General features: G+C 38.9%; 4 protein-coding genes and 1 long non-coding RNA gene across 9 annotated transcripts; 3 read left to right on the forward strand and 2 right to left on the reverse strand.

Moving 5' to 3' along the window:
• Positions 1–1,356: 1,356 nt before the first annotated feature.
• Positions 1,357–5,406, reverse strand: LOC103975997 (E3 ubiquitin-protein ligase RHF2A). Of its 4 annotated transcripts, none has more exons than XM_018822557.2 (9): positions 5,138–5,406; positions 4,534–4,674; positions 4,385–4,431; positions 3,902–3,964; positions 3,685–3,811; positions 3,224–3,585; positions 3,015–3,116; positions 2,570–2,933; positions 1,357–1,665 (listed from the first exon to the last, which is right to left on the reverse strand). In XM_018822557.2, the coding sequence occupies exons 2-8, from the start codon at positions 4,663–4,665 to the stop codon at positions 2,621–2,623; spliced, it is 1,146 nt and encodes a 381-aa protein (XP_018678102.1). In that variant the 5' UTR covers positions 4,666–4,674; positions 5,138–5,406; the 3' UTR covers positions 1,357–1,665; positions 2,570–2,620. The 4 variants fall into 4 exon arrangements, with proteins under 4 accessions (XP_018678102.1, XP_064995952.1, XP_018678101.1 ...); XM_065139880.1 differs by having other exon boundaries at positions 3,203–3,585; positions 4,512–4,674; positions 5,138–5,404; XM_018822556.2 differs by having other exon boundaries at positions 3,203–3,585; positions 5,138–5,403.
• A 523-nt stretch (positions 5,407–5,929) lies between these two features.
• Positions 5,930–6,973, forward strand: LOC103976373 (uncharacterized). Its single transcript, XR_010494328.1, has 3 exons — positions 5,930–6,500; positions 6,574–6,692; positions 6,768–6,973. It is a non-coding gene; the product is annotated as an uncharacterized LOC103976373 (long non-coding RNA).
• A 5,758-nt stretch (positions 6,974–12,731) lies between these two features.
• Positions 12,732–14,406, forward strand: LOC135630784 (probable NAD(P)H dehydrogenase (quinone) FQR1-like 1). 2 transcript variants are annotated; one of them, XM_065137962.1, is made up of 3 exons: positions 12,732–12,883; positions 13,228–13,927; positions 14,024–14,406. In XM_065137962.1, exons 2-3 carry the CDS (start codon positions 13,377–13,379, stop codon positions 14,250–14,252), a joined length of 780 nt encoding a protein of 259 aa, XP_064994034.1. In that variant the 5' UTR covers positions 12,732–12,883; positions 13,228–13,376; the 3' UTR covers positions 14,253–14,406. The 2 variants fall into 2 exon arrangements, with proteins under 2 accessions (XP_064994034.1, XP_064994035.1); XM_065137963.1 differs by lacking the exon at positions 12,732–12,883 and adding an exon at positions 12,934–13,082.
• A 190-nt stretch (positions 14,407–14,596) lies between these two features.
• On the reverse strand, positions 14,597–16,036 carry LOC135631563 (F-box/kelch-repeat protein At1g57790-like). Its single transcript, XM_065139295.1, has 2 exons — positions 15,741–16,036; positions 14,597–15,656 (listed from the first exon to the last, which is right to left on the reverse strand). The coding sequence occupies exons 1-2, from the start codon at positions 15,818–15,820 to the stop codon at positions 14,597–14,599; spliced, it is 1,140 nt and encodes a 379-aa protein (XP_064995367.1). The 5' UTR covers positions 15,821–16,036.
• A 2,381-nt stretch (positions 16,037–18,417) lies between these two features.
• LOC135631471 (pumilio homolog 3-like) lies at positions 18,418–25,801 on the forward strand. Its single transcript, XM_065139176.1, has 6 exons — positions 18,418–18,639; positions 19,226–21,212; positions 21,309–21,471; positions 24,500–24,663; positions 24,952–25,210; positions 25,292–25,801. The coding sequence occupies exons 2-6, from the start codon at positions 19,435–19,437 to the stop codon at positions 25,397–25,399; spliced, it is 2,472 nt and encodes an 823-aa protein (XP_064995248.1). The 5' UTR covers positions 18,418–18,639; positions 19,226–19,434; the 3' UTR covers positions 25,400–25,801.
• The last annotated feature ends 446 nt before the right edge of the window (positions 25,802–26,247 follow it).

Raw genomic sequence — 26,247 nt, forward strand, 5'->3', positions numbered from 1 at the left:
AAAATTTTGGACCCGGAGTTTGTACCCAGAACACTTTGCTTTATCTCATTGGCCAATTCTTAGAACGAAAGTGAAGGGATGATAGTTGCTAGCTTTAACAACCGGGGCCCACAAGCGAGGTCATTTCCACCTCGCTCCGAGGCTACTTGGCAGGTCCGCCTAGGGGCAGGAGAATCTCCGGTACATCAACTTGAACGCGGTTCAGGGAGCGGGCCCCATCTCTCCTTGCGGTTTCGATGAGGCGCCCTCTGGATCTTGTTGTTGGCACGGATCTCAAAGCACATCGAATTTGGTTCTGCTGCACTTGATCTACTCGTTATTTCTGGGATTAGTGGCCCTTATTCACTTCTACTTGTGTTCGGCGCAGTAAATTCCAAGTGACGTATTCTACTAACTTACAGTGACTTACATTTCAGTCGAGACAGATGTTCCGTCGACGAACTACTCAAATAGCCACCCCACACCGTATTGTCGGTACCAATTTGGTGCTCGACTTTGAGCTCGTTAGCCTCTCCGAGTGAACAATGTCTTGGTATGTGACAGGTATTAAAAACACTACCTGTGAAGGAGACCCACATACCGATCGATCGGACTATGATAAGGGAGAAAGAGAGAATCTTCATGAGTGTCCCATTAAATGGGATTTTTTCCCCAAAAAGAAACACGCTTATTGCAATCCTCAACCTGAATCCACCTGTTTGTCTGAACCTATCGGAGAAAAGAGGATATGGATGACACGGTATGCATATTTATATAGATATATTATAAACATACATTTGACTGCTCTACCATACATGCATTTGGCACCTGAATCCGCTGGGTTTCCACCGTGACGCGTAAGTCGTAGCTTATACAAAGCCATGCAATCCAAAAACGGAAAAAGGAAATGAATGTTAGCTTAAATGATCCCAACCATCCATTCTTACGTATATGAGAACCAGATCTCAATTATTTATTACTAGAAGCATAACAAGCTAACATAGAATGAAATATATAAAACACAGAAGATTACTGGTATGTACATTATTAAGATGGACCGAGTTGCCACATATCATATTAAGATTCGTAGATGACGATGCGGTACTAATACTATTGCAACCGTGTGCCACACTTGATAAGAGGAAGGTGGAGCAACTGATGCTCCGCAATCAACCCTTTGCCCATCATGCTAAACATTAAATAATGCATCCATCAAACAAGCATACGATGCAAATTAAGAACAATGACCAACACAATTCAATGAGAGGGTGATCGAGGTAACAACAGGGTTGGCATTCCGATCCCCAAAATCATCCCCTCGCTCCACCTGAGCCGAAGAAAACAATGACATCTATGGGGCTTTTGGAGGGTTGGTAATTAGTAAAACTGCAAGACAATCTAGTAGTTTGATTCAGCAGATCATCAACAAGGCTATTACATCCAAACATAGAAAAGCTTGGTTTTTGTCAGAATACTGCATCATAACCTTGCGCCTAGAGTATTGTACACATTATTACTGTCAAAGAGTTTCTCTATCAACAGCAGCTTTACACAGCTGATAGCAAACATATCAAATCCAAATAGATTTTGAAGTGGTCTCCTTTATGCTCTTGTCCTACTTTCTAACAAATGCTAGGACCTTCCCAAGCATAGCACCTGTAGCTTCCACAGTGTACTTTTGACGGCCTGATGATACCATAGAAACCAAAGTTAACAGTTCTCTAATAATACATGTATTAAGGACTTGAATACTGACATTAGGCCAATTTATTTATCACATTTCTTGCTAAGAAAAAGAAAACCAAATCAAAAGGAGGGCGATCTGAAGAAAATATTGAAGGTTCACACTTGACAGGTCATATTATCATACCAAAAAGCAAGACCATCACAACATGTATCAGCAACTTCTGAGTTACAATGTATGCACATGAAATTAAAAATTTAACCTGTGATTGATTGGTTTCGTGGGAACATATCAGGGCTAAAAAATGATCAACAAAGAATAAATTATCAACAAAATTCTACAGTTGCATGGCTGATAGTAGAAACTTTGTTTCTATGAACTTCTTGTCAGCAACATATAGATATTCGAAGTGAAAAGGGAAAAAAGGATGAGAAATCTGATATCACTCAGGTGAAACTTTCAAAACAAAGGAAAAAAATGATCCTGAGAGTCGATTTTTCTTTTCTTGCTAAATCTATGTTTGGTAGATCAATGTGACATATCTGAATCCTCATTTCTAAATGGAATCATAATGTTCTGATAACTCTGGCAATCACTACAACCTAAACCAAGCATTTTTTATCTCTCCAGTTTTAATACATTGGTACATGAAGCATCAGTGAACCTCCATTCTATGAGATGAAGATCCAGCACCATCCACCCCATTGGTCACCAACACAAAGTAGCCAATCCAAGGATGGTATTCGCTTCAGTCAAATTGTCTGGCCAGCTTTAGTATTAAGCCTAACTGAGACAAGCCCAGGCCAGAAACAATTCTATGTGCAAGGTATTGTTAATTTCAATAAATTATCTTATGTTTATGACAAACTGGATCAACAATGTAAAAGGAGAACAATATGTATATACCTTTAATTTTGGAACTGCAGCATGTTCGACCATCAGAAATTGTGACATAACTTAATTGGGACCTGAACTTGCAATGCAAGAAGATGGCGTAGTACTATTGTTTGGATGAGTGTTAGCATGATTGGCAGTAACACCCTCGTTAGTTGGTTCCATAACTGAGTGCACTTCATCACTTGGTGGAGCAGACACACCAGACATTCTTCTAGTTTCCCTCGTGTCCAAGCGTTCCATCATCCGTGACACAGTAGCAATTCCAGCATTAACTTCTCTCCTGACTTCAGAACCAATATCTGCCACAGTACTATTACGTGAAAACAGCCGCTCCCTCCATCCTCGGGTGCTCTTAGCAATAGATTCCTTGTACCTAATTGCAAGAAAATGTAAGGGATACAATCAGCATATACATTTTCAGAATACCAAAAACAACAGATGAGCTTCAGAGTACCTCATTGACACAGCATTAAGGCGAGATTTCAGAGTCTCTGAGAAGGATTGGAAGTCTGATGGTCCTGGTTCTTGGCTAACCGGAGATGATTGTGCAGGTGTCCTGAATACAAAGTAGTGATCAGAACAATCTTATACCAAAAAGTGAACAATACAAGACATTTACAAATATACAATCCTAAACTGCACCTGGGACTAGATATACTGGACCTTTGTGGATTACTGCTGCTACCTGGCGTCAAGAAAGGAACCTGGCTAGCATGAGCTGGGCTAACATTTGTCACTTCAGCAGGTTCCTCTCCTGGAGTAGTTATAGTAGCTGATGAATCAGCAGCAATTATTGCAGGAGCTAATTCATTTTCTCCTATTGGAGCAGATGAGGCAGATACCGAGCCCACAGAAGGGGTGTTTGAATTTGTAGAGAAAACCAGATACTGTGGGCGACCATGAGAACCTGATCTGACCCGTCCTTCTCTTCTAGCAATGTGGTGAGCTCTTCCCATGGCAGCAGCAGCAGCTAAGTGCTGAATAATACGCTCTTCGAGTTCAGCATCACTTCCACCAACTGGCAACTGCAATAAATAGGAGAGAAAGAAATTATCATCCAAGGCATGAAAAATTAGCTTTTCCATTCATAAAGGCAACAAATCATGGGAGAAAAATATCAAAACCATTATGGAACTACCAACATGCTGCAATTCGAAATCACCAAGTGCTGGATGATGAAAAATGGTGGTAGTCCGTGCATGGTTAAGTCTAATGTTCCTTTCCCGCTCTACAGCCTCCAATAGTTCTTGGCTGAGACAATCAACATCAGGTAAAAAAGAGCCTTTTAGTTGTAACAGAAGACTAAGCATAATCTGCAAGGTTAATTTGATTTATGTGAACCTGGTGGAATCCTTCAAACTGATTGACTGCCAACACATAGGACACTGAGAGCTTCTCTGGCACCTAATCATGAATAAATTGAAGAAATATTGATGAAATGTGTTTGAAACAATGAATAAATATCAAGGGAAAACAATAATAATAATAATAATAATAATAATAATAATAACGAATATTGCACAAGAAACTAGCTTCTGACATTGACAACACCCAACAATAACCAATATCCAATAAGAAAGGCCAATAAAATGGCCAAATTTATTTAATTACTATGGGAAAATGCACGCAAGACAATTGGGCCAATCACCCCAGCAATCCTATAAGATGAGATAACTCCCTTAAATGGCTGGAGTCTAACAGTATAAGGTTGTTTCCTTCAACTAACTTATTGGAGTGTTGTCCACATGCTAAAAAAAGCACGTAGTAAACAACTTCAGTGACCCAGGAAAAACGGTAATCACATAGTGTAAAACACAGAAGTACCATTCAAGAATGCACTGTAGATGGAACTCATGCTTGCAACCAGTAACCTGAAGAACAATGACAAAGATCAATAAAAAGAGAAGAAGTATTATTACAACCAACCACATAGATGTATATTCATACATACATATTTATACATAACAGCATACCGTCGAAGGATCACTTTCACAGAAGGCTTCCAGACAGATGCTGCATGCATCATCACAAGCATCCTGAATTCCTCCTTCCACAAAAGCCGCAGCTGATGATAGATGGCTCTCCATCTTTGCAGTCTCGTCCATTATCAAACCCTAAATCAATACCTCACTTAATTAAAAACAGAAGCAAGGCAATAAAACAATCAAGAATAGCCAAATATTGGTAAAAATCTAATAAAATTCCCCAATATAAGATTTTTCCATCATCAAATCAAACAAAAATAGATTTCGTCAAGGGCACGTCTATCTCAATCTCATATCTAAACCATATGCATCATCTTTAACTACAAATTGACGCAGATGACAAACCCAAATCAACGAGGACGAAAGACAGCATCTTTACAGACAAAGCCCCATGATTATAAGGGAATTACCACTGTTCCGCACAAACCATGAAAACCAGAGAATTAAGGAAAAAAATAACGGCAAACAAGCGATCGATCGACCACGAGGCAACGAATCGAGCCCGGATGGAGTGAAATCAAAGGCGGAAACGAATCGACGGGGGAGCCAGGAAGGAAAAGAATCGGAGACGGACAAGCAATCGAAGCAGTACCTCCAACGAATCGCCTTGAGATTGGAGCCGAGGGGGGGACGGGTGCGATTGACCGCGACAGACACCGAGACCCCGCTGCAGGCTATGGCGGCCGGCGACGCTACCACTTGGGCACCGATCGAGAAACCCTAGAGAGGGAAGGAGGAAAGGAGGAGAGAGAGACAAAGAGGGAAAGGAGACCGCATGTCGGTCGTTTCCTTCCCTCACTCACTATTTCTATTGATCGATGAGGCGATGATAGGGTTCGCGTTTTGGTGTCTCCCAACTATCCATACCGCGTTTCCGTTTACCCAGTCATCGGTAGATATTGAAGGAACGGAAGCGGTTGGTGACGTGACCCGTTAGGTCAGTTTCGTGTATTAGCCCTCGGGTAACGAAGAGTAAACGGTCGACGTGGGTGCGTTAAATGACTGGGCGTATCATTTTCCGCCCTGTGGACGAATGCGTCGCAGCGGAGGCGGTCCGGCTTTTGACCAACGTGTGTCAGAGAGAGGGACGAGCCCGAAAGCCCATTAGCTGGATTGGGTCGTTAAATTGGACCCGATTATTAGCTACAGAACCTATTTTATAGGCGGAATGACGATAACGCCCCTTCTCTCGAACTAGTTGGCCGAGCCACGGAAGATATAATAACGTGGGCAGAATTGGAGATGCGGACGAGTTCGATGTTCCATTATTATTATCTTGGAGGATTAAGATTTTTTTGGCTCTTAGTTAATCCCATCCATGGCACAGTCTTCTTTAATGATATGTTCCTGCATGTCCGCCGCGTACCCGCGGCCGTGTCGCCTCTCCACGAGAGTCTCGACGACACCGTCCACGCCGGCCCCACTGCAATATAGAAAATCCACGGTGCAGTCGGAGCTTTGAAGTTGGGCGAAGCGAAGAGACTGGTAAGGGAGAGGGAGGCATGGAAGAGAGCCAAGCACCGGTGATGGCGGAGGGAGGTGGTGAGGATAAGAAGATGAAGGTGTTGGTGGCGGTAGAGGAGACCGAAGGGAGCTTATATGCGCTGTCATGGGCACTCGATAATCTCTTCACGTCCGCCAGCGATGTGCCGGACAAGACGGAATCGCTGGGCAGACTCGTCCTTATCCACGCGCAGCAGCCACTGCAGCACTTCATGCACCCAGTTGGACCATGCATGACTGATCCCCATCACCGTTCTTTTTCTGTTCTTTTCAGTACAAGAGAGTACCATGTTTACAGGGAGAAGTAATAAACTATGACCAAGAATTACATGTCTTGCATTGTTGCAGCCGTTTATGCCACCTCGTCGGTGATAGACTCCGTGAGAAGGGCGCAAGAGCAGAACTCACGCAATTTGCTCGAGAGAGCGACGCAAGTTTGCAGAAGCAAACTAGTAAGTCATCGTCTCCGCGTTGTATCAATTACACATAGGTCGTGTACTTTATCGTCAACTGGTTTCTGCATAGGTCGAAGCGGAAATGGTCATCGTAGATGGGGATCCAAAGGAGATGATATGCCAGTTCGCGGAACAAATGCAAGCCGACCTCCTTGTGGTGGGGAGTCGCGGTCTAAGTAAGATCAGGAGGTGAGATGCTTAAAGAATGTGTTTGATGAAATGCCTCAACCAAAAAAAAAACCCTTGATCCTTTGTTGGACGCAGGGCAATCCTGGGCAGCGTGAGCGACTACTGTGCTCATCACGCAACATGTCCCGTCCTCATCGTGAAGCCACCCAAGGGAAATCATCCGTAGCGTAGCTTGGATGATAATGGTAGATTTGGAAACGAATGGATGTATTTAGAACCTTCTGTTGTGTGGTATGAATGATGGTGTCTTCGAGTGATCTCTTTGTAAACGGCGGATCATAGAAAGCCATAAACACAAACTAATTATATAATTTTATTTTATTAGATAAATATATTATAAATTTAATTTATTTAATTAGGTAAAATATATTATATATGTAATTAAATCAAATTTAAAATTTTAATTATGGTATAATTCATTGGAGACAATTTTGATGAAAATTTTTTTGTTAATTATCATTATAAATCGTCTGTTTTTGTTTATAAAAAATATTTAGATATTTATTTTCGATCTTCTTTAGTTAGTTCTTATGAATGATAGTTCTTGTGATGGATAAGAATAGAGAAAAAAATATTTTTTTTATAAATTAATATCGTTGTAGCTTTTGTATCTAACGCTTGTTTGTTTGCATGTTTGATAAAAAAATTTTGAATGACATTCAAATATATATAATCTTGATTTATTTGATTCTGGTTTAAATATTATTATTTTTATATAATTATAATATAATTATAGTTTTTATGTATATAATTATATTAGAGTATGTTATAAAATTAAATATTTTTTATCGTAAAGATATATCATATCTGTTTTATATTTAAATCTATTTATTAGTATTTTTTTCTTGTGAAAATGTGTTATTGTTGCATAATATTCGAACAATCTGTTTATGAAATATGTTATTGATTGTATAATATTTAAAGAGTATGTACATGTTGCCGATCTGTTTTTTTATCTCATCTATCATGGTGGCTGTATGTAGGTGATGTAGGGTTTCTTGTGTTTGATTAATACATTATTATCATTAATTAGTTGTTAGTGATAGTATTATTGAGGGTAATGACCTTCGATGATCAACGGGTAATGATGGGGTGCAATAGCTGGTGATAGTTATGTATGATTGCTTATGTGGAATTGTGGCTACAGTAAGTTGTTTGCTTATCACAGTCAACCTCATCTAAATGCCAACGATCTTGGTTTCCAACTGCTACGCGGTTGGCACATTATGATAGTTGCATGTTGTGGTAATCATGGGGATCGATGATAATCGGAATGTGAGCACAATTGTGTGATGGAATGCTGCGTCAACCATGGGAGTTGTTGATTGGCGCATGAGCATAGTTTGGGTAGTGGAATATCGCAATGACCGGTTGAATAGTCGATCGACATGTGAGCACAACCGCATGATGGAACAACATGGCGATCGTAGGGGTCATTGGTTGATCGCGTAAGAACGATCCTGAACCTTGACGATTCTAGGTGATGCGAAGGTGACAGACTACTACCGCTAGAATAGCAACTAAGAAAAAATATATATATAAGGTTTTCAATCATTAAAAGATTATTTTATCCTTTCGATTCTTTTTAATTTTAGCCTGTATTTTCTTAATAGTTTTGCCCTTGAAAAATCATATATTTTTACTATATATTTCAATAAAATTATACTCTTATCTTTCAAAATTTTAATATTTTTGACTTATATCGTCAACTATAAAATTAATTAATTTAATTTATTTTAATCAAATATTTTGATCAGATTTAATTCTAATTATATTTTGACTATTTAATTGGATTTAGATTCGATCAATCTCAGAAGTCAAACTTCGACTAATGTTTCACTTGTTCAATTTTATTTTTAAAAGATTTAATTGTGCTAATGTTTAGTTTATTTACGAGCTAGCATAATTAAATATGATTGATTAGTCTAATTTAAGATTTCATACGAAATTTAAAAAAATTATAAATTATAATTTTTCATATTTTTTCATATGATATATTCATACAATTTTTAATTATGATAATTAAATTTTTATTATTATTTTATATATTTATTTAATTATTCACATGTATATGTTTACAATTTTGAAATATTATTTATTTTTAAATTAATTGATATAAACATAAAAAAATACATTTTTAATTTCCAAAGTTTGAAACCACTATAGTCAAAAAGTAATTATAAAAGTACTTCTTTATCTTTTTCCTCGGCTTACGATAGAACGAAAAAACCTAATTCAATTAATTGATCTAAACGTAAAAACACTCTCTGAAACTATTTTCAATTTCCAAACTTCGAAACCATTTTAGGCAAAAAGGAATTACAAAAATGCTTCTTGATCTGTTTCTCGTTTCCCTCGACTCGTGACAGAACTAAAATGTTCAATTTGATTAATTGATCTAAACACAAAAACGATTCCAAAATCATTTTTAATTTCCAAAGTTCGAAACTATTTTAGGCAAAAAAATATCACAAAAGTACTTCTTCATCCGTTTCTTATTTCCCTTGGCATCTACAACAAAACGAAAAGGCCCAATTAGATTAATTGATCTAAACACAAAAATACTTTCGGAAACTATTTTCAATTTCAAACTTCGGAACCACTTCAGGTAAAAAGGAATCATAAAAATACTTTCTAAGTCGAAACTTGTTTCTCTCAACACCTATGACAGAACAAAAAGACTCAATTAAATTAATTGATCTAAACACAAAAACACATCTAGAAATCGTTTTCAATTTCCAAAGTTCGGAAGCACTTCAGGCAAAAAGGAATTATAAAAATACTTTTTGATTTGTTTCTCGTTTCCCCCACCGCTCGTGATCGAACGAAAAGCCTCAATTGAGTTAATTGATCTAAACATAAAAACGTATCTAAAATTCGGAACGACTTTAGTCTAAAAAAGAAAAGATTAAGGTTTATTTTAGCGTGATGGACCTTTTAAGTGCTTATAGTTTATTCATATCTAAAATAATCTTTATATTTTTAAAAATATAGTATATAAACCCTTTCCATCAAATATGAGTTAACAAACATTAGAATCTACTTACGTGATATATCGACTCATAATAAACTATTAATATAATGATATAAAATTTAAATTTAAAAAATTGATAATATTTGAAATTGAAAACGTAAACCGACTGCCTAATCAGGCTTGTGAAAGCAAGTCAAGAGACATCAGTCTTCATGGCGGAGCGCTCCCACACCTTCTACTTACCTTGTATTGCAACCTTTGTCAGGAGCTACGCCAGCCTCGCTTGCCCCATCTGCTCCTCTCCCTGCTGCAACGTGTCTCCCCTATTTGCACTCTACCAACAAGAAGATGATGCACCCGCTATCGAGCAAGGGGCGGTGGGAGAGTCAAAGAACTGGAACTTGAATAGGAGAACTACCAACGGTGACAGCTGAAACACTAACAAGGGCGAGGAATGATGGTTGGGGGAGAACAAAGTGGTTGCTACTGTCATTATTGTTGTTATTGCTAAGGTCTATGATAACGATGAGCCACTGCTACTTGTGTCGAAGCCCACCCAGGGAGGGGGCATGTGGTTCATCCTATAGCAGAAGCAACTAATGAAGATAAGGATGAGAAAGCTTACGGTGACAATGAGGAGATGGAGGACGTGGAACGAGAGGACGAGTCTTATGGGCTCCTTGCTGCCCCTTGTGCTCGATCTGCTAGCCACACTGATGGAAGAGTCCTTCATCGACCGACATTGAGATCCAGAGTTGGTGGCGTTATTGTAAGCGTGATGCCGTAGACATCCCTACTCTCAAAAGAGTAGAGGCATCGAAGCTACATGGTGGCTCTCAAGGTGAAAGCATCACCGATAGGTTCATTCGTCCCTTTCCGCGCCTCGATCGATCTGGTACGATATTGGATGTGAGCCAAGGCATGACAGGGGAGAAACTCCGGATGTTGAAGCGTGCAATACAACTAGTGGTTTCCTCTTTGGATTGGTGGGACCGACTCTCCATTATGACTTTTTTGATCACCGTAGGTGCTTGCTCTCCATTACAACCTCTACGACAAATGTCGAGACAAGACCAACACATTACCCGCTGGATCATGGAAATGCTCATTTTGAAAGAAATTAATTAGACAATCGATCCACATTTTCAAATCCATATATTATTATTATTATTATTATTATTATTTTTAAATCCACCGATTATGATTAGGTAGCGAGTCTCGTTTCCCTCAGCCTGCGATAGACTGAAAAGACCCAATTTGGTTAATGATCTAAATGCAAAAACACTTTCAGATTTCCAATGATCAAAACCATTTCAAGCAAAAAGGAATTATGAAAACACTTCTTGATTCATTTCTCATTTCCCCTGACACTTTGATTGAAAAAAAAGGTCCAATCCAGTTAATTGATCTAAACATAAAAATACTTCCGTAAACAATTTTGAAACTATTTACTTCCGGAAATAATTTCCAAAGTTTGAAACTATTATAGGCAAAAAGGAATTACAAAAGTACTTTCAGATCTACTTCTGAATTAAAAACGGAAAGGTCCAATTCGATTAATTGATCTAAACACAAAAACACTTTTGGAAACTACTTGCAATTTTTAAAGTTTGAAACCACTTCAGACAAAAAGGAATCACAAAAATACTTCTGGAGTCATTTCTTGTTTCCCTCAACGCCTGTGATAGAACAAAAAGACCGAGTTGTTTTCAGTTTTGAAAGTTTGGAAGCACTTGAAGCAAAAAAAGAATCACAAAAATACTTCTTGATCGTTTCTCATTTCCATCAACCCCGTGACAAAACAAAAACGCCCATTTCAGTTAATTAATCTAAACATAAAAAACATAACCGAAAATTGTTTTCGATTTTCAAAGTTCGAAACCACTTTAGTAAAAAAAGGAATCACAAAAACACTTCTTGATCCTTTACTTGTTTCCCACGACACGTGTTAGAACGAAAATACCCAATTCAGTTAATTGATCTAAACACAAAAATACTTCCGGAAACTGTTTTTTAATTTTCAAAGTTCGAAACCACTTCAGGCAAAAAATAATAATAAAAATATTTCGAGATAGAATGAAAAGGTCCCATTCAGTTAATCGATGTAAACACAAAAACACTTTCGGAAATCATTCTTAATTTTCAAAGTTCGAAACCACTTCATACAAAAAGGAATTACAAAAACACTTCCTGACCCGTTTCTCATTTCCCTGGACACCCGTGACAGAACGAAAAGGCCCAATTTATTAATTACTGTAAATAAAAAATACTTCCGAAAACTGTTTTCAATTTTTGAAGTTACGAAACCATTCAGGCAAAAACAAATCATAAAAACACTTTTTAATCTGTTTCTCCTTTCCCTCAGCACGACAAAACGAAAAGGCCAATTCAGTTAATTGATCTAAACATAAAAACACTTTCGAAAATAGTTTCTAATTTCTAAACTTCGAAATCACTAATAGTAAAAAAGAATCACAAAAGTACTTTCTTGTTTCCCTCGACACCATGACAGAATGGAAAGGCCCAATTCGATTAATTAATCTAAACATAAAAAAATATTTTTAATTTCCAAAGTTCGAAACTACTTCAGGCAAAAAAGAAATTATAAAAATATTTTATGATTCGTTTCTTAATTAATTGATCTAAGCATAAAAACACTTCCAAAAATTATTTTTAATTTTCAATGTACGAAACCACTTCAAGCAAGAAACGAATCACACAAACATTTCCTTTATTGTTTCCTTTGCATCCGTTTCAGAACAAAAAGACCAAATTTAGTTAATAAATCGAATATAAAAATACTTTCAAAAACTGTTTTAATTTCCAAAGTTCGCAACCACTCGAGGTAAAAAGGAATCACAACACGTGATGAGATCGGATGGATTGAGATGGGGACAGATTGTTCCAACCGGACCCGACCAGAAAAGCTGACGCCAGCGGCATCTTTGCCAAACCAGAAAATGAACACGTTTCGTTTGATCATCGGCTAATTTCATGTATCGTACGCAGTCCCGGCAGTCGATCCTGTCGACGGTGGTCAGTGGCATAGTATCCCCGTCGTCAAACCTTCTGGAAGGTCAACAAGACAGCGGTGCGAGGAGCTCCAACACTTCAAGCAAGACGGTGGTTAGAGGACGACCGAAGGAAGCCCGACGCGATTCGCATCTCGGACCGCCGCGGGAGGTCGTGGCGGCACCTCCCCCATGGAAATCTTGGGGTAAGAATCGAGTATAGAAGCCATTTTCCGATCGATATGCATAGAATCAGCAGGATTTGTTTCCGCTTTGAAAGGATTTATATCACTGAGACCCCTTTTCTTCCATCCCGATCAAAATTCGATTAGCTTTGTCTGAGTTGAATATCTCCTCGAAAGCGTTCTTCTTTGGTTTTTGTTTCGGTTTGCGTTTTCGCTCGAGGTGAGAATTTTTCCCCGTCGACAGCTGAATCGAGTAGATTCAGTGTCTATCGGTCGAAATAAGAACATTTTACGTTCTTTTTTCTTTTCCCTGAGTAGATTTGAGGCCCTCTGTTGGATATCGATCGGGTGTTCTCTTTTTCTAGGAGTGCTGAGGCAAATTGGATCGCTACGGGTCGAAATCTACAAGAAAAATAGAATTCTTGAACTTGGAAAGAAGCAATTTCGTGTAATTGGAAGAAGCAATCATACAAGAACTGGAGTTCTGCTACTATTAACGGGAGATTAGGGACAAATGGGGAAAGGAGGAGGTTGCTTCCAGAGCAAGAGGCGGCAGCGAGGGCCAGGGATAGCCTCAGATAAAGCAACCACCGTTGAGAGCAACGCTCACGTCCCCGCCCAGGAGAAGACCGAAGGCAGTGCAGAGATCGTCGAACCTGCTGTACCGCCGCTGGCCGTGGAGCGCAAGCTCAAGATCTTCATCGTGTTCTACTCCATGTACGGCCACGTTGAGGCCCTCGCAAAGCAGATTAAGAAGGGGGTGGATGGCACCGAAGGTGTGGAGGGTGTCCTGTATCGTGTTGCAGAGACCCTCCCATCGGACGTCTTGGAGAAGATGCTTGCTCCTCCCAAGGATCCAGCAATTCCAGTGATAGCTGCCTCAGAGCTGGCCGACGCAGATGGGATACTGTTCGGGTTTCCGACGAGGTATGGGTGCATGGCAGCTCAGATCAAGGCATTCTTTGATTCTACTGGACAGCTATGGAGGGAGCAGAAGCTCGCAGGGAAGCCTGCCGGACTCTTCGTGAGCACTGGGACACAAGGAGGAGGGCAAGAAACCACTGCGTAAGATCATCTCTCCCATTCGTTTCTGTCTGATACACTTTGAATGTTAATCTGTGTCTAATACGATACATTTGTTTATCATTTTAATTTGGACAGTTGGACTGCAATCACCCAATTGGCACATCATGGAATGCTCTTCGTTCCTGTTGGATACACCTTCGGAGCTGATATGTTCAAGATGGATGAACTCAGAGGTGGTTCTCCATATGGTGCTGGTACTTTTGCTGGAGATGGCACGAGGAAACCTACCGAAGTGGAGCTCGCTCTTGCTGAGTACCAGGGGAAGTATATGGCTTCCATTGTCAAGAGACTGAATTATACATGATTTATCTGCTCATAATCTCTACTAGCAGACTGTGATTCCCAGACCTTTGTCGTCGTGTATTATCTGCTTTTTCTTTGTGTTTTCTGATGTCTTTATATTTTGTATTTGCATATTGTTTGTGTCCAAAAAACAGATTCATATGCTCTGTTTATTAGCTCCATGTATTCTGCCTGTGTTTTGCAGAGCACTGTTCTTGGACGTGTTTATGTGCTCGAGGTTCTTCCTCTCTGGTTCCACGGGATGAACAAAAGATCGGAGAAGATTAATAGGTTTTATCATAGCTAAGATTCATGAAGTGTCAGATCGATCATCAACTAATCAAATTAAACACTTACTCGGAAAGTTCATCTCCCAAACTGCTCGAATTCCTTTGGACTTTTCCACCCGACATCAATCCAAACACGCTCGATGTTACTCTCATACAGTTCATGTAGCTTCCTCGGCATCACAAAATCTACACTGTAACTATACCTCCGCTTCACCATGCAATAGTAGTGTATCGATCCCCTAGACGAGCCTCGCGTGGGGAAGTAGATCCTGTTGCCCATCTCCTTCGACGGAGCCATCGCCATGTGCGCCGCCCCCGCACTGATGTAGATCGTCCGGTTCCCCAACATCTCGATCTCCTCCGTGGCCCCCGCCCGGCGCATCTTGAACACCCTCACGTGCCTTCGTCGCGCACTGACGAAGACCATGTAGAGGCCTCCGTCGAACTCGGCAAGGTAATGCCGGCCGGCTTCTGTCCCCTCCGACAACATCAGCTCCCTGGCCGCCGGCATGTCGCGGACGGACCACTTCTTGTCGGCTGCGTCGAGGGTGCCCAGCTGCCCGTCTTGGCAGAGGCAATGGAAGTGGCGGCCGCACGGCACGAGGTTCGACTTGTACTTGATCCTCGTCCCGTGGAGTCGCCACTCCGAGTCGAACGACCGCCAGGTGAAGATTCTGCAGAGGTCGTCGAGGACGACAACCACGCAGTCCCCGGACAACGGCGGCGACGAGAAGGCGGCGAGGCGAGGCGTCATGCGGGGGTGATAAGGCACGTTCGAGCGCGATCTCGTGCCGAGGTGGAAGAAGAAGAGCTTGTCGGTGGCCCAGCGCTTGAGCAGCAGCCACCCGTCCCTGCAGTAGAGGATCTGAGATCGAGCGAGCTCGGGGAACTCGGCGTCGTAGTTGATCCTCCGGCGCGAGGAGGGATCGAACACGTTGCATGCCCCGTCGCTCCAGCGGAGCAGCATGAGGCACATCGGGCGGGCGTCGGGGTGCATGCAGGGCCGCCAGCTCCTGCACACGGAAGCGAACCGGGCGTAGTCCTTCGTCGACAGACGCATCACGATGATGTCGACGATGTCCTTGGGGAGATCAGGCCATTCCCTGTCGTCTCGAGCAGATTTTGTCGACGCCGAACTGACAGAAATGGGATCGAAATCGGTGCAGCGAACGAGACAAACAACGACAACGCAAAAGCATGGCTTGCGGTCTCAAACGTACCTTGCGATCTTGCTTCTTTTTCTCCTCAGATTCTGCAGTAAGACGTCGAACTGCGGATTGCCGTGCCATTCCTTCATCATCTCAACATCAACTCCGATCAGCACAAGAGAAGGAAGACTTCTCCAGGAGATCGTTGTCTCTGTATTAAGTTTCTGATGCAAATTTGAAGTCCTTGATCTCCGTGATTTTTCAGAAGATTTAGCCAAAATTTTCGAACCGTATCTTCGATCAGAAGATGTAGCCAAGATTGTCGAAGCATACGTTCGATTTCCGTTGGACAGATTCTACATTGATTGAAATTTTCCTCCATATATCATTCATAATCTATCATAATGTAATTGACCCTATCAACCAAATTGAGAAACAGAGGATAAAATATAAGATACATCAAAAGTGAATATCTTATTCACTTCACTGTGTCAATCGATCTGCTAATTCCTCGATCTCTAAATCTCTCTCGTAATTTTCTCTATTGCAAAATTATAGGTCATATATAAGGATACTTAATTTGATTGGATTCTCAAAATCAAATCCTCCGAAATAGAAGTTGAATCTAACTTCATCAGAAATCAGAAATCAGTGGATGCTAATCTGATAAAAGGAAAGTAAATGATTGCACTTTGTTACAGCTCAATTATGTTGTCAATCTTGGTCTAACAATTGGATGTTTAGGATGATCTTCTGCTCATCTCTTAACTACACTGTTTTAAGATACAATCTTTCTCACAGAAATAGAATCTCATGTGACAATCTTTCTGTTGTCACAGAATATATATATTTGTTGACAATGCTAAATATTTATATGGCATGAGTCAACATAAACATTCAGGAACAAGTCAGAGGCATGATGAGACTAAATCAACCAAGATACCAACACATTTGACAAAATATTCTCACCAGTGGACTTTGTATTTGGTCATTGACTTTTATGGTCCTTCAGAATTATGCTATTGATCAGAAGGCTGCAGCAGTGGCTCCAACTTGGACCCACAAAGTGTCTGGCCTTCAAGAGCAATGAAGACCTCAAATAGTGAGATATATATATATATAAAAAGAAGCTAAATTATTTTGATGATTAGACTGAACTCAGTTTGATCAAAAAATTTAAAAATATATAATAATTCTTCTAAAAATTATCATGGGATTTCAGATTGACCTCAGAAGTGTTAAACACAATTGAATTGTTACTTTGACAGATTGCTTGACCTTGTACATGTAAAAATCATCTGCATTATATCATAAAGGTGGATTTTGAAGCATACATTTATACTCTGACAATATTTATATGAACTACCATTTCTCTTTCAGAAAACAATACTAAGAAAATTTAGGAGGGAAGCCAATTTGATTGCTTTTTATTAGAAAAAACATAGTTTTTGTTAGAAATTTGATTGTAGTCAATTTAACTTTTAGAACTTCTGTATACAATTTTACCAAAAAAACTCTCTTTTGAAATTTGATAGTAGAAAATTATAAGCAAATTATAGTTCTGTTTTGAATAGATCAGAACCTATTGCTATTATGTAAAGTGAAATGGTCCCCTGAATGCAACAATTGCTTCTGTCTCACCTTTTATGAAACAAGTAATTGAATTATATTTGCATCTATTTTGAATCCTTCCAGCCATTTCATCCTTCAGCAACTACTGCTATAAAGACCACCAGCTTCATTATTGTACATTAAGTGCCTTCAATGTCAAGTTACTTATTCTCGTGAGAAAATTAACATACTCTGTCTCTCCTTAAATGATCTCTCTCTCTCTCTCTCTCTCTCTCTCTAGTCATTGTAAAGCAAGTAATGAAATACCCATCTTTATTCCCTGCACTTTCTCTTTGTACCCACTCTTTCCAAGAAGTTAGACATTGAGGTCCAAGTAAGATCAATTCTCATGGTCCCCTGTTCTCTTTTCCATCCTCATTGCTTGTTAATTGCATAGTATTTTCCTTTCTTAAATCACCACTGACCATGAATTAGTTTATTGTAATTGAAACATACACAACAAGTACATGACATCATAGCAATTAATTAAGCCAACATCTTCCCTATCTTGTGGTCAAATTTCAAGATACACTCATCAAAAATTTAAGAGCTCAAAATATTATTGTTCGATCGAAAGTCGAATATATAAGTTGATAACATAATATTACAATCGAATCTCATATTTATTTTTTATTTCTTGTTAGTAGATAATTTACTGCGGTTGTCATGCATGCACATGAGGCCCTTCCTTTCTTTGATCCTCACATACAACCAAAGTAGTGAGCAAGGAAGGAACCTAAAAGAAGTAACGCCATCATATACGTAGGATGCATGGCTTGCTTCTCACTGTCCTTTGACTACCCATTAATGCACCCATCTTGTTCACATAGAGCATGTTGAGGGACACACACCGGCAAGCATCTAACCTCACCCAGCTGCCAGGTTGGAACAATATTGTTAGAAGGCTTTAAGATTGGATTATTATATTCCATTATTTCAGATTGATTAATTAATTAATTAATTAATTAATTATATTCTAATCATATGCTTAATTATATATATATGTATATTATTTCTGATGAAATAAAAAGAGAATATAGGATGCCTCCACAAACACAAACCAAAACCCAAGAAACCCATGCAAGCATGCATGCACATGCATACTATGTGCTCTGCCTTCCTCTTTCTCTTACTCGGTCACTGCCCACGTAGGAGTCGATAGGATTTGGAAAGGAGTAGGCGAAGGGGAAGAGGAGATTACTTCGCTGCTCCATTGAACAAAAACCCCACCTTTATCACCTCTCGTCCTCCGCCACGCCGCTTCTTCTCCCCAATCCCGTCTCTTCCCGTCCCTATTAAGCACTCAAACCCGTCTCTCGATCTCGTTCGCTCTTGGAATTCCCTCCGAGGCGATGGCTTGGTAACGCTTCGCCTTATTCTCTCGTCGCCCCCTTTCTTATGCCCTGATCGATGTGCTATCTGCTTATCTGAGCGTTTCTTGCCCCTGTTCGCTGTGTTCTTTTGTTCTGATCTGAGTCGGATCTTTTCTTTTTCATCTGTGTTCTTGGTTTCGTCGTCGAAAGTTTGGATTTATATTTTCTTTTCTTTATCCTAGCGGGTGATCAGGGTTTTAGGGGTCGCTGCGATTCTCGTGCATTTGATCGGATGTGATGGGGGTTACCGAGTTCAAACTCAATTTTGTGTTAGATTATTGTTTTGCTGCGGGATTGTATATGAGTTGGACTAAATGTTGCAACGTTCTTATTCACACCTCTTTCTTCATATGTGAACCTTTCTAAACTAACGTTCTGCAGCATTATTGTGTTGAGAAGTAGATTTATGCACATGTTATTTTTTTCCAACATCTAGAAATTTGTGAAACAGAGATTTAGGGATTTGGTTAGATTTTGCAATCGACTGGTTATCATCTGTTGCTGTTCTAGCATTTGTTTGCATTGGAATATTCTTCTGAATTGTTTAATAATACTTGACCATGGTTCTGACAGATGGATGATGAATGTTTTCTCTATCAATGTAAGATGTGCTCTGCTTTACTTTGTAGTTAGGATTTCTTTATCTGGACACATCTTTGTTCCAGTGTAGCAGGAGTTCTGGTTCTGCATTAGTGAGAGGAGTTATTTCCTGTTCCGCAACTGCACAAGTGCAGACTTTACTTTGTACGCATTGGAGAAATCAAACTCCTTTCGGTTCCGATATGGAAGCAGGAGCAACCAATGAAGATTGTCATGAGTTTGACAAGATTCTTGAAGAGACACCAGATGCTACTACAGGATATACTTGCACCAGAGAATCTATTCAAGGCTTTGAACCAATCTCCTTATTTGAAGTTAGGAGGTCTTCTGCTTCAAGTTACTTACGTGACCCATTCAGTAATCTTCAGGCTTGGAAAGATTATGATTTCATCTCTTCGGACGACAACTTCACCATGTCTAAGGCACCATCAGATCAGAAGGACGATTCTCATGACTACCATGGAACATTGACTGTGAATGTCGATCAGGATGCATCAAGCTTGCCAGATGATCAGTCGCTGACTTCAGCATTCCAGGTTATGAGTTTTCAGGATAGGATTGCATCTAATTCAAGTAATACATTTTTGGAGCACAATCAAAGTTCAGTTAGTCATGCTTTATCATTGGATGGCAATCAAACAGCATACCTGGACAAGTGTTTTTCTGGACTGGATTCTACAGAAAGGGTTCCGTCACCTGGCATGCTAAATGGGGACTGTCTGCCCAATCCAGAATCGCAAGGTTACTCTGCTTTCATCATTAAGAATGCGCCTAATAAACAATGTAGGATAGTAGATGGACATCATGATGTAAGATCCCTGAAGCCCAATTTTCATGACTCAAGGAGCCAAGTACCGAGTGTATTGGATGGTCGTAGAGAACAATGGCCAAGCTTCCAAGGCCACTCTGCTGTTATCCCTGTAAAGGCAGATATGCAGACTTATGTCCTTCCTGGTGTTCTGGCTGAGGGGATTAAATTTCCGGCTTCATCATTCCAGCATCAGTATTACATGGATGCACCATCCCATGCTTATACACCTAATCAGCATCTAAGAAACTCCAATATAGCGTGGTACGGAATGGAGAATGAGAGAAACTATAGAAGCCACCCTCATTACCTACAACAGCCTAATAATCATCATCTAGAAGTGCATATTCAAAGAAGGAGAAACTCGGAAACTGAGCCGCCGTTGGGGAATGCATCACAATCATATTATGAGGATGAAATTGTGGGTAACAGGAGATATAATCAGTTGGATCCCTCTTTGCTGAGCGGTGATGCCAGTAGAAACCACCTTAATGAATTTTCTAGCCAACTGCAGAGCTGTCTAATTCCTCAAGCACAGAAGTTACCATCTTCTTGTGGTTTATATTTTCCTGGCACAGATTATGGTGGATATAATGTTTCAAACAGATTCAGTAAACAAACATTTCCCAGAAAAAAGTTGACAATGTCTCATGGAGTGAATTCTCGACAAACGCTTAAATCTGGTTCTATGGGAAATAATCAATTTCCAGAACATGGTGGCAACTCTAGGAGGGAGGTATCTTTTAATTACGTTAACAGTGGTCTTGTTCGGTGTGATGGAATCCCCTACTTGGGTGTTCAGAGAAGCCGTGGTTCGTTTTCCAATATTGCTGATGACAAATATGATCTGAATTCACCATATCTAAAATATTGTTCACTTGACAATGTAATTGGACAAATACATATATTAGCTAAGGATCAAAATGGTTGCCGCTTCTTGCAAAAGATATTTGAGGAAGGAAATTATGAAGATATTTATAAGATCTTTGTTGAGATCATTGATCATGTTGTTGAACTGATGACTGATATTTTTGGGAACTATCTTATCCAAAAGCTGATCAAAGTTTGTAATGAGGACCAAATTACAAAGTTACTTCGTAAAATTTCTGATAGAGATAGCGAACTCTTTCAGATATCGTGCAATCAGCATGGGTATGTTTCTTATTTGTAATTTGAGGCTGTTAAACTTTATCCTATATCTATAGTTCCTTTTTCTGTGACCCTGTTGTTTTCTACTACCAACTGCAGGACTCGTGTCATACAAAAGATAATTGAAACTATCAAAACTCCAGAGCAGTATTCCTTGATCGTCTCCACTCTAAGACCATACATTGTGTCATTGATAAAGAACAACAATGGTAGCCACGTTGCACAGCGCTGCCTGCAACACCTACCTGATGAACACAAAGAGGCAAGAAACTTTTATTTAGTTAATTTTCTTTTTTGTCTTCTCTTTTGTTTCTGTACAGTTCTATTTTTAAATTGCAAAGGAATTGATATTATTTTTTATATTAGAAATGTTAAAAGAGTCATAGTTACATGTCTTGAAAAGGTATACAATACAATGATGTTATCCTTCTACATTCCCCATTTTATGCTACATAGATCTTTTGATATCTATACAACGTAATAATTGTTCTTTTTTTGTGATTTTAGAATGCAAATGAGGTCAGTTCAGGATTTGTTCTGTTTGACGTTCACTGTGAATCTGAAAAATAAGTAGTTGAAACAAAACCTAACAGGAATAGTCCTATATCTAAAGGGAATATAACATAGAAGAAGGATAGGATACTCCAAAATAATTTATTTAATCCATCCATTTTAGTGAAACAACCCCTTATTGAATAGATGAACTAAAAATTTAGGAAAGTAAAGTTTTTTCTTTTTTTTTTTTGGTGAAAGGTAAGTGGTGAAGGTGGGATTTAAGCCTAGGATCATGCAATAAATTGTCAAAGTTTTTACCAACTAATCTAGCTAACGTATTCAAAAAATATATCGGATAAGATTTTGAATCCTCAACCTTTGGTAAGTGAGTCTGGTACATCACCAGTCTAATTGTTGAAAGTAAAATATTTCATATGATAGAAATTTTATGACTATAGACTACGAAATACAAATATCACAAGAAAATGAAACTCTACTATAATATTAAATGTCTGATATGTTTGTTGCTTTTAGGCGATTATGACAAATGAGTCATAGATAATTTGGATGTCAACTGTGTGCTTATCCTTGGTGGATTATGAATATTTATATATAGTATTAGTCATGCCAATAGTGTATTGTTACTCACACTTCCATGTTAATGGCAAGAGACTGACAACATTTGTCACCTCTATCATGCCAAGACATGTGAAATGTACCATGAGTAAGTGTCTAGTTGCATATGTTTGTTAATTACATATGGGAGCATGGATGTTTCCCATTTTCATCTTTTAGATTCCTTGGTTGGCACTTCGGACGCTATACATGGCTTTTAATATGATATTTTTTTGTGGATGATGAACTTCAAATTAGAAAGATATTATTATAATATCCATCTTGTTTACCATTGTCTGTTAGTTTGGAATATTTTACAATGCCTTAAAACCAAAGCATGTGGCTTGGTACAATGGTAAGGTCGTTGCTTTACGACTTGGATTACAAAGATTAGAGTCACACAAATAGTCTCTTTATCTAAGAAGGTAATGCTAATTACATTAACTTTAGGCCTCATGCACTGGGCATACCTGAGAATTAAAGCATGTTCAATGAGATGTGAATAATTAGTACTGCAATTTTTGTTATTATTTGTCCCTTGGGAATACAGCTTCTTACATCAAGCCTATTCTTGTTGTCTAATATGGTGATCTGTGGTGAATGGAGAAGGATGGAGGTAGTCTGAGCCCCAAAGATGTTAGCCCTGCCTCTTCTAAGATAGCAGGCCCTGACTGTCTGGGAAAATATTTCTCTTCCATCTATGAATTGTAGGATTGACCTGACCCAAAGTTTGATCAGTTGATAATTGGAAATTGTTACTTTGAAGTCTCAATTCATACCTTTATTATATGCTCTATTTCTGTGTGATGTTCGGTGAAAAAGAAAGTTAACAGAAATTTATAAGACATCTTTCATGAAGGCTTAGAGCATTACTCTTTCATTCAGTTTGTAAGCTGCTTTGATATTCATCCAAGGAATTGTCCAAAAAGCTTGGACTTTTGCCATCGTCCAAGATCTACAAAGACCTCAAAACTTTGCTGGAAGTGTTATGACATCGTTTAGGCTAATTTCCATTGATCTCAATTCTGCAATGATTTTTGTCTTCCAGCTGCAGCCACTGCTAATGCAAGCTCGTGTATTCCAGCTTTATTATGTCAACAAAGTGCATTAGTTGGATTCAAACACTATACTGATATGTAGCATATAACACCTAGCACATTAATGGTACATGACTACTATGTGCACAACATCGTGTGGAATGGATGATGCTTGCTGCTTCTGTGCCATTTCTTCTCTAATCCAGCACAGTAACATGTCATGCCACTCCAACAATTAAACCGCCCCTTCGTTTTTGTTTCAGGGTGGTTCACATATCGGTCCACTGTTGAATCGGCGCGTATCGCTCTTACTGGGCGATATACCATGACACGACAAACCTTGCTCTAGACTATTTCTCAACTTGTTAATTATAGATCCAGCTCTTGTTTGAAAGTAATGTTCGTTTGGTTAGCCCAAAGCATGATGACAGTTAATTTGCAATTAATCCATGTATTATCTAGACCGACAAGTATGTCATATTGGTAGCAAGGCAAAAAACACTGAATTAACTCAGTTGCTATGCGTCTCCTCCAACTGCAATATGGATAGTTATTAAGAATATATATCACTTTCCAAATCTTGAACTTTCTCATACTAGATCTGATGATCTAGTATTTCAGGAATGTAGATTTCTGGAGATGTAGAAAAATATAAGCAAAACATCTAGAAGACCGTTAGACAATCATCAGAACTATCTTTTGAACTAAGGGTTTTATTGTTGTCAGTATGTACCATGTCAGTGACATGCTTACATGTTGATCCACATGTTTTGGCACAGTTGAACTTCCAGCATATGCCCATTGTTTGGCAAAATCATTTTCCCGCAGTTCAAGGAATTTGTGTGAATACTGTGATGTTCATGGTATTTGTTGGTTGGCAAGTATCATTATTTGTTTATTGACTAACTGGAGATCTAATCCACTGCCTTATTTTTTATGTTCTTAGTTGCTTCAAAATTATCCAATCAACCTTGACTCTCTTTTGTTCAAGTGATCAATTTAATATTTCTATATGTGGAAGCTGATCATTTTGATGTTTGTAATACTAGTAAGCTACAATAGTCTTCATTCAACTACTTTTAAGATTTTTATGGTTCTTTTCTACTACCAATTACTATGGGTGTTAATAATTTTTCCATGTAGTTACTTTTTGAAGCTGTAGTTGCTAACGGCATTGAGTTAGCAAGGGATCGCCATGGTTGTTGTGTGCTTCAGAAATGCATCTCTGATCTGAATACAGAGCAGAAGTTCCGACTAATATCCAATATGACACATGAAGCTTGTGATCTTTCTCAGGACCCTTACGGGTATACTCCTTAATTCCCTTAATTTGTTTTACAATGCTTTCTATACTTGATGATATTATATTCTTTTGTCCATCTTTTACACATTTAAAAAAAATGTCTGCGATTTGCTCAGATAATGCTTTTCATATTCATGCCTATGGTATTATCATATATTAGTCCAACATTTCTTTTGGTCATAAATCTGAAAATTACCTCTAATTGTTGAGCCTTCCAAGTTGGATACATTTTAGAGAATATTGCCTCGGATGTATATACCTATTAATGCTTTCTTCCTTTTAATTTTTGTAGCAATTATGTAGTGCAATATATTCTCATTCAAGAGATCCCATGGGCAACTGCTGGAATACTAGATCAATTGGACTTTCATTATGGAACCTTGTCCGTACAAAAATATAGTAGCAATGTGGTGGAGAAGTGCTTGAAACACGCAGGGAATGACAGACGTGTCAACATAGTTTGGGAATTGATCAGTGATCCTTATTTCCACCATATCTTGCAGGATGCTTTTGGGAATTATGTTATCCAATCAGCTCTTAGAGCATGCAAGGTTGAAAAAGTTAAAACTTTATTTCACTACAGCCTTCTCCTTTTCTATTTCTGATGTGGTACCGATTTTCTTCTTGAGCAGGGGCCACTTCGAGCCACTTTGAGTGAGGCCATTAGGCCCCATGAGGTGGCACTCCGTAGTCATCCTTACGGGAAGAAAATACTCTCCAGTGCATACTATGGTAAATAACTTGTATCGTTTTGGTCGATCATTAGGAAGCTGATGACATTTTGCACAGTGCAACCAGGGAACTGGAAACAGTTTTTGCAGTTCATGTAATCTATGTGTAACACCGCAATAAGTCAGAAAGACGCAAGATTCAGCTTTTAGTACTCCGCAAAATTGGGTGCCCCATGGCACATTAAATGAGCAAAACAGGTTGACGCTAGCATTTCTTGTTCTGGTTCAAACTTGTCGCATATGTTAAAGTAGTTGTTTAACAAGGGGATTATGTAGAAACAGTTTAGTATCTCATTGTTGTTTATTTTAGTTTATTTATTTGTCTGGTGGATTATGATTTGCCATTGTCGCAATTCCTTTCCTGTATACTCTTCCTTGTTCATTGTTATATGACACAGAAGGTTGTCTCGAAACAACAACATGCAGCTTAAGCAATTATTCCATACTCAGATTCTCTCCTGTTATTTCTTTTTTCCTGACGAGTTATGTGAAGCTTGCATACATACATGTGATCGTGCCCTACTTATTCAACAAACTACACTTGTGATCTATAATCTGAAATATGATATATGTCACACTTGTATGATAGGTTGCACTTCAAAATTGAACATGTTTCCTTTGTGCCCTTTAACACTCCACATATTCTCGTTCTCTCACATTGTTCTCTTCTCTTACACTATTAATAAGGTTGTCACTTTATCTTACTTGCAAAAACAAATAACAATTATAATGCGTGTATCCAACGATTGTACTTGCAATTGCTGATATCGCAATTGATCCTTGCAAATATTTCCAGTTTCTGGGTCCAAGTTTTCTGACCCATGAACGGTTCGAACCTATCGAACTTGACCGGCTGG

Source organism: Musa acuminata, chromosome BXJ3-2 (genome assembly GCF_036884655.1).
Source record: "Musa acuminata AAA Group cultivar baxijiao chromosome BXJ3-2, Cavendish_Baxijiao_AAA, whole genome shotgun sequence".
Taxonomy (NCBI): domain Eukaryota; kingdom Viridiplantae; phylum Streptophyta; class Magnoliopsida; order Zingiberales; family Musaceae; genus Musa; species Musa acuminata.